Here is an 8,280-nt window from a genome sequence, read left to right as displayed (position 1 = left end):
GATAAATATTTTAATTTATTTTTCTTCTTCTTCTTTTTTTTTAAAAATTATTATTCTTATTTATATCCGGTCACCGAGCGAATAGAGCGATGCGCGAGCGCACCGTCGGGTCGCACGCGCGGCCCGGCTGAGAAGAGCACGCGCACCCCCCCCCCCCTCTTCTCCCCCTCCCCCCCTCCTATGCCCATATTTGGAGTTTCCGGACGGAGACCGCCGGCAGGGATACATCCGGGTCCGATGCCCGTCTGACGTCATGAGTCCGCCCGGACCGGAACTCCTGCTGCTGCTCGCCGCTGCAGCGCGCTGCGCGAGCGGTGAGTGCGCATGACACTTAGGGGGCGTGGTTAAGGAATCACCTGTCCATCATCCATTCATCTATCATTCATCCAATCATCTGTGTCAGTCATTCATCCATCTATCGTTGGTTCATCTGTCCATCATCTGTTCATATATCCAGAATCCAGGAAATGAGCAAAAAGTGAAGCGTAAATAGATAGTGGCTTGTGTGTCTAAACAGGAAGTGACGTTTGTGTTTAACAGGAAGTGGCGCATGTGTATTAGCCGGAAGTGATTGGCTGTTTAGGAAAATAAAAGCACATCATGTTTTTTTTTGGGGGGGGTCAACGAGGACACTTTTCCTTCATTCCCTCCTTCCTTCCTTCCTTCCTTCCTTCCTTCCTTCCTTCCTTCCCTCCTTCCTTCCTTCCTTCCGTCTTTCCTTCCTTCCTTCCTTCCTTCCTTCCTTCTTTCCTTCCTTCCTTCCTTCCTTCCTTCCTTCCTTCCTTCCTTCCTTCCTTCCTTCTTTCCTTCCTTCCTTCCTTCCTTCTTTCCTTCCTTCCTTCCTTCCTTCCTTCCCTCCTTCCTTCCTTCCTTCCTTCCTTCCTTCCTTCCTTCCTTCCCTCCTTCCTTCCTTCCTTCCTTCTTTCCTTCCTTCCTTCCTTCCTTCCTTCCTTCCTTCCTTCCTCCCTTCATTCCCTCCTCCCTCCCCACTTTCTACCCTCCCTACCTTCTTCCTTTCCTTCCCTCCCTCCCTCCCTCTTTCCTTCCTCCACCCTTACTCTGCTCCCTTCCTCCCTTTCCTCCCTTTCCTCCCTCCCCCCCTCACCCTCCTTCCTTCCTTCCTTCCTTCCTTCCTTCCTTCCTCCCTCCCACCTTCCTCCCTCATCCCTTCCTGTCCACCTTATTCCCTTCCTTCCACCCTCCTCCTTGCCTTGCGTCCTCCCTCCTAGCGTCCTTCACAGAGGTCCCCCAGGACGTGACGTTGGGCTCCGGTGAGGACGCCGACCTCCCGTGTGCCTTCCGGGCCCCGGGAAAGGTACCGACGGCCCTGGAGATCCAGTGGTGGTACCGAAGGGAGGAGCCTGGGACAGAGGTGACCCCGCACTGGTGCTCGCAGTAGCACTACTACTAGTACTACTACTACTACTAAAACAATCACAGAAAACATCCATTATTTCCAGCTAAATTGAATGCCATAACTGATCAGTAATCAATATGGGTGTGAACTTAGTCCAACCAATAATCAGTCAAGGTGTTTATCTTAATTAAAAATCTATACATTGATTGAAAACGGTATCTAAAGCAAACACAGTTCAGTAGCGCCCCCATGGTGGGATCAGGTACTGCAGCCATTGGAAGTCGTGAAATGTGTGCTAATAATAATAATAATAACACTGGTTTTACCACTGGGAGTAAAAGTGTTATCAACATGTAGTATTGCTGTTAGTTCTATGAAGTAAAGTTGTAATAAATGTGGTAAAATTGTTACTCACTTGTAGTAAAATTGTTATTAATGTGTAGTAAAGAAGTTATGAACATGTAGTGAAGTTGTCAGTGACATGTCGTAAAGTTGTTATTCACATGTACGAAAGTTGTTATTAACATGTAGTAACTGTAGTTATAAGTTATTAACGAACAACTTTAGTTAATAACTAGTTATTAACTATTGACTAATAACTAATGAATAGTTATTAGTTATTAACATGTTGTAAAGTTGTTAGTGACATGTAGTAAAGTTGTTAACATATAGTAAAGTTGTTAGCAGTATGTGGTGAAATTGGTAATTTGTTGTGCAGTAGTTATTTATGTGTAGTAAAATTGTCATTAACTCATAGTAAAGTTGTTATTAACGTGTCATAAAGTTGCTACTATTGTTATTGTTGTAATAACACTGCTATTACTGTGTGTGTGTGTGTGTGTGTGTGTGTGTGTGTGTGTGTGTTTGTGTTTGCCCTGCATGAGCGCTAACCATGGCATCTTCTGGTTGCAGGCCGAGCACCAAAAGGCGACAAAAATCAGCGTGAGTTCCTTATTTTTCACATTTTACTATGTAAAAGTACAACTTTGATGCCGTGCTTTGTGTATTGATGTGTACTATACAATGTACGAATAAGTTTTAGCGTGTATCAGACTGTAATAAAGGTGTATTCATGGTTTTAAACTTAAAATGTTCATATATTCGTCAGAGTATTCATGTGCAGTAAAGCTGTTATTAACGTGTATTAAAGTTCTCCATGTAAAGTATTGTTATTAGTGCGCAGTAAAGTTGTTGTTGATGTGTGGTAAAGTTGTTAATAATTCATAATTAAGTCATGCATGTAGTCATTCACGCCAGTCCAGTTAGAAATCTGGAGTAAAGTTGTTAGTTATGTGTCGTAAAGTAAGAAATTTGAAGTAAGGTTGTTATTAACATGAAGTAAAAGTGTTATTAATGTGTAATAAAGCTGTAATAATGGTATAGTTGTTATAAATGTAGCGTAAAGTTGTTACTAACGTGTAGTACATTTATGACAAACCGGTGGTGAAGTAGCTATTAGTAGATAGTATTTGTTATTGATGCCCAATTAAGCTGTTATCAATGTGTACTAAAGTTGTTATAAACATGTCATAAAGTTGTAATAAACTTGTCATAAAGTTATCAATGTGTAGTCTAGTTGTTATTAACCTGTAGTAAGGTTGTAACTCACGTATAGTTAAGTTGATAAAGTTGTTACTAGAATTTAGTAAAGTTGTGATAAACATGTATTGATATTGTGATGAATGTTTCGTAAAGTAGTTATCACTGCATCATATAGATATTAATGCCCAGTAATAAACATGTAATAAAGTTTTAATTAGCATGTTGTAAAGTTGTAATAAGGGCATCGTAAAGTTGTAATAAGGGCATCGTAAAGTTGTAATAAGGGCATCGTAAAGTTGTAATAAGGGCATCATAAAGTTGTAATAAGGGCATTGTAAAGTTGTAATAAGGGCATCGTAAAGTTGCAAAAAATGTGTAATAACAGTGCACCCCGCCCCTCTCCAGACTGTACGTGTCCAGGGCCACGCCATCTCCCACCGCCTCCGCCTGTCCAAGGTGACGAAGAGCGACGAGGGCGTGTACGAGTGCCGGGTGTCAGACCTCTGGGCCGACGCCACGCAGGACTTGAGCGTACACGCTGTGTTGCGCGTGACGCCCGGCGATACCATGGTTGCCGAGGAGGCTGTGTCGCACATCCAGAACCGATGGCCGCCCAGGAATGCTGTGCAGGGTAGTGGGGCTGGAGGTCAAAGGTCGGGGAGGCCCCTCTCCCCCGTCTCCTCCACCGCTGCTTCCGCCGTCACCAAGACGGACGCCTCGCCGCCGCCAAGGGGTGGGGCCGTCCTCAGAGGGGGTGGAGCCGGTGAGTCCGATTATGTTGTCGTTGACTTCATGTGTCGTAAAAAATTATTTTGGTGGGGTGTTGCTGCCATGTTGATTGGGGTATTTGTATGTGAACAGTTTATTTTGGCAAGGTGACGCATCATTTTTTTTGGGGGATATTTAATGGGGGTCACATTGTTGCTGCACCATGTCTTTAGTTATTTTTGTAGTAATGTATTATTTTGGCTGGTTGTTCTTGCGTTCTTTCTTTAGGTATTCTTTGAGCTGATCTTTATTTTGCGGGGTGTTGCTGCCGTGTTAAAAGGAGTAAATGTATGAGACCATTTAATCTGGTGGGGTGTTGCTGCAGAGGTCTATTTATTCTTTCATCTGCCTTCCATCATCCATCTCCCTCCCTAGTGATAGAAGCTGTTTCTCGTCAGTCTGAGGTTGCAAGCGGGAAGTAAAACAGGAAGTGTGTGTGTGTGTGTGTCTGTCTGTGTGTGTGTGTGTGCTCTCCTATCTCCATGTTCCATCATGTGACCACTGAAGAGGAACCTTCTCCCCCGTGTTCCCTGTAATTGCTTTTATCTGCATGCTGACATGATGTGGTTACCATGGCGACCCCCATCCTGGCACTCTGAGGGGAGGACCTGAGAACGTGGAACGTCTGGCTGGATGAGGAACCAGGGTGACGGGAAGTTAACCGATTAGTGATCAATAAACCACAGATGAATGAGCCAATGACTGGCCACTGAATTTTAGATAAACGATCAAAAATTTCCAAAAAATGGTCAATGACTGATCTATAAAGTGATAAACAATTGATAAACAATCCATAAATGACTGATAAATTATGATTAAACTGCCAATAAATGATCAATAAATTACTGATAAATAATCAATTATTTACCATCAGACATCAATAAGTTACCAATATCTGATCAACAAATTTCCCCCATTGGCCTATAAATGGCCAGTAAATTACAGATAAACGATCAATAAATCATCAGTAAGTTACCAATAATTGATCAATAAATGACCCACATGACCAATATATGATGGCTAAATTATCAATAAATCAACAGTAAGTGGTCAATAAATTACCAAAAAATGATCAATAACTGATCAATAACTTGCTAATAAATAATCAACAACTGACCAATGATTAATCAAAAACCTTCCAGTAAAGGTAAATAAATTACCAATAAATTTTCAATTAATTATCCCAAATTGATCATAAAATTACCATTACATAACAAATAGATTGCCAACAAACGACCAGTAAACTATCAAAAACTTGATCGATAAATGACCCATAAAAGGTCAATAAAGGACAATTAAATGATCAATAAATGATCCCAAATTGTTCAATAATCGATCGACGATTGGCTGACAAATGACCCCCCTCATACTTTGCTGGTCATGTGACCCCAACAACTCCATAGAAATCCAGTGGGAAGATGTCGTGGCGGTGCGTTCAGGGTCCTGCAGGACTGTGGGACATCTGGGCGCTCAGTGGGACTAATCTGCCCATATTATGGCGTTGCAGGTTTACAACCCTAATCTGGGACACTGGACTGGACGTTCCGCCCAGTGCAGAACGCGTGGCCCGGTTGCCCCGGCAACTGGGGACATGGTTTTAACACCACCCGTGATTGACAGGTCCAGTGTAAACCCCGCCTCTGGGATTGGCCCAATCCCCTCCTGTTCTGACATAACAAGCCGGCGGTTGATTGGTGGATTAAGGTGTTTATCTTGGTGCGGGTGGGGTTATATAAGTCATCCAGGTGTGTGTGTGAGTGTATGAAGTCCAGGTGTCCAGGTTCACTCAGGGTCTGGTCACGATACAAGAACATTTAGTACTGTAGATGTGTAGTACTGGCACTGAAGCACTATAGAAGCACAGTACTTTAATACTTTCTTGAGCCAAAGAAGCCTCTCGGATGAGGGGTGAAACATCTACAGGTGAAGTCGTTCAAGTCCAGTTGCCAAGACAAGAAGATTTCCACAAGAATTCACCCTGACCCGGATGACAGAGAACTTCCACAGACATACTGTAGTACTAGTGCTGTAGCACTGCAGTACTATAGCAGTGTTGCACTGTCGCACTTTTACAGTAGTATTGTAGTACTAATAGTGTAGCACTGTGGTACTTCAGTACTGTAGTGGTCTGGTACTAGTACTGTAAGAGTAGTAAGTAGTACTGTAGTGTTGCAGTGCTGGTGCTGTAGCACTGAGGTACCGTAACATTGTAGTACCTGTACTATAGCACTGTAGTACTAGTGCTGTAGCATTGAAAGACTGTGGTACTGTAGAACTGTAGCACCTGTAATGTAGTACTGTAGTACTAATAGGGCAGCACTTTAGTACTGTAGTACTAGTGCTATAGCATTGAAAGACTGTGGTACTGGAGAACTGTAGCACCTGTAATGGAGTACTGTAGCACTAATAGTGCAGCACTTTAGTACTGCAGTACAAGTGCTGTAGTATTGTAAGACTGTGGTAATGTAGCACCTGTACTGTAGCACCCGTACTGTGATACTGTAGTACTAGTGGTGAAGTAATGTGCTAGTACTGTAGTCGTAGAAGTCTAGCATTTTAGTACTTGTCCTGTAGTACTAGTACTGCAGTACTGTAGTGCTTGAGCTGGGACAGAGGAACTCTGCCCAGACAGGGGGAGGCTGAACAGGTGGGGGATCAGACCCTGAAGGGGGAGGAGGAGGTGCAGCTGGCATCCAGCTGCCCCAGGAGGCTGCTAGAAGCTGCTCGTCTGGTTGTTCTCCACTGACGTCCGGCTGAAAGAAGGAGGTGTGATCTCCTCAAGGATCTTGAAGCGTGATCTCCTGAGGAGGTCTGAAACTCTGAGGAGATGTGACCTTCTGGGGAGGATGAAATCCTTGGGGAGATAAAATGTTGAAAAGAGGCGTCCCTTCTCCTGTCGGGTCTCCACTCCTGATTTTAACATCTTTAAATTGTTGATACAGATTGATTTCTCAGGTGGGGACTTTGACATCTGATTGACATTCTCCTGATGAACCTATTGATCACCTGATCACCTCTCCCCCCTGCAGGCTGTAGCCTGGCGTTCGCCATGGACCCGGTCCACTGCATGGTCCTCCTCTTCCTGCACAAGCTCCTCCCCTTCCTGCTGGACCACTGAAGCCGCTGGAGCTGACGGCGGCCCAGAACCTGGTACCACCTTTAGAACCCAAGTGGGCAGGTCCAGAAGGAAGTAGCGAGCCATCGCCACGGCAGCACCCCTGTGACTCGCCATCGGGCATCGCAGTCATGTGACGTTCACGTTCCCTGTGGCCCCCTCCCCCCTGGCAAACACGAACTTTGACCCGCGATCGGGTCATATAACAGGAAGTGATGGAACTCACCCCACCCTCACCCTCACGGCCCCCCTCATCACCCTGGCAACCTCGACCTGCTGGACTGATTAGGCGTCAATCAAAGTCACAGGTGTCATTTCCACTTGACGGACGTTGTCTGAGTGACTCGACAAGGTTCGACTGGAGACTCATTTTTTTCTAATAAAAGATCGCAGCGGGTCACGTGGTCTGGGCCTTTCTTCAGTCGCCGCACAAGTCCCTGTCTCAAGTGCCCTCTCTTGAGTTCCCTGTCCAGTCCTAAGTCCTGACTCCCTAGTTCAGTCCCAAGTCCGGTTCAGAGTCCCAATTTTAGTCTGTAGTCCAGTGCTGAGTCACTCAGTTCTGCCTCCCGATTCTCAGTCCCAAGTCCAGCACAGAGTCTGGAGTTCACTCCCAAATCAAATTCTGAGTCTCAAATGAAGTCTCTAGTCAGGTTGTGTCCAGTACAGAGTCCCAAGTCCAGTCCAGAGTCCCCTGTCCCAAGTCCAGAGTCCTATCCTGAGACCAGCCCTGAGTCCAGGTAGGAGTCCAAGGTCAGGAGTCCTGTCCCCGAAGTCCCAAAGTCAAGTCCCACTTACGCAGGTCACGCACAAATTGTGACCTGAGTGTCGAGTGACCTGGTTTGTAGTCGAGACCCAACTCTTTCCAGTCAAATCCCGGTTCAAGTCCCGGGTCTCATGGGTGCTGAAAAGTGACTAGCGACTGGTGGCTAGCACAGGGTTGTGTCATGCTAATGTGAAGACAATGTCATGCACCATTTCTACATGGCAAACGCTTGCGTTTATCAATACGGGTTCTCCTCAAGCATCACCAGGTTCTAGCTGGTTGGTTCCTGTCACCTGACAGACAGGAGTTAGGGGTCAAAGGTCACGTCCATGCCATGCATTCTCACACCGGAATGTTTCTCTTGGGTACTCGGGATTTTAAAAGTCAGAAACAAAGGGAATACTGAGAGAAAGCAAGGTTCTCCACTTCTGAACCTGCTGGGAACTGGGGACCGTCCTCTGGCTGGAGGAGGCGGAGCTCCAGTAGGCGGAGGCGGAGGCGGGGGGCGGAGGTCACCCAGGCGGCCATGATGGACATCTGGAGCAACTGGCTCTGACAGGACCTTCGCTCAAAGCTGATTGGATTCCAGGTTAAACGAGGTCAGTGGGGATAACGGGGGGGATCAACACACACACACACACACACACACACACACACACACATATATACACACAGATGTGAGGTCATGGCAGCTGCAAGTCCTGATCCCCAGTTTAATGCCAAACACTTCGAATG

The 8,280-nt window shown here is 45.6% G+C and overlaps 1 protein-coding gene across 1 annotated transcript; it reads left to right on the top strand.

The window, feature by feature from the left end:
- The first annotated feature begins 164 nt into the window (after nt 1-164).
- vstm2b (V-set and transmembrane domain containing 2B) lies at nt 165-7,205 on the top strand. Its single transcript, XM_086152944.1, has 5 exons — nt 165-314; nt 1,230-1,372; nt 2,270-2,299; nt 3,305-3,662; nt 6,697-7,205. Exons 1-5 carry the CDS (start codon nt 254-256, stop codon nt 6,783-6,785), a joined length of 681 nt encoding a protein of 226 aa, XP_086009070.1. The 5' UTR covers nt 165-253; the 3' UTR covers nt 6,786-7,205.
- The last annotated feature ends 1,075 nt before the right edge of the window (nt 7,206-8,280 follow it).

This window comes from Fistularia commersonii, chromosome 9 (genome assembly GCF_037954325.1).
Source record: "Fistularia commersonii isolate RoL2024-O1a breed Wild chromosome 9, RoL_Fcom_v1.0, whole genome shotgun sequence".
Taxonomy (NCBI): domain Eukaryota; kingdom Metazoa; phylum Chordata; class Actinopteri; order Syngnathiformes; family Fistulariidae; genus Fistularia; species Fistularia commersonii.
Note: the sequence above shows the minus strand (reverse complement) of the source record. Positions and strands in the feature narration are given on the sequence as shown.

What these genes read in the sequence shown, in the direction of transcription:
- vstm2b (XM_086152944.1), top strand. Translation starts at nt 254, where the DNA reads ATGAGTCCGCCCGGACCGGAACTCCTGCTGCTGCTCGCCGCTGCAGCG. An exon ending in TGCAGCGCGCTGCGCGAGCG is followed by an intron (nt 315 to 1,229) that starts GTGAGTGCGCAT and finishes CCTCCCTCCTAG; the next exon opens with CGTCCTTCACAGAGGTCCCC. An exon ending in GGGAGGAGCCTGGGACAGAG is followed by an intron (nt 1,373 to 2,269) that starts GTGACCCCGCAC and finishes TTCTGGTTGCAG; the next exon opens with GCCGAGCACCAAAAGGCGAC.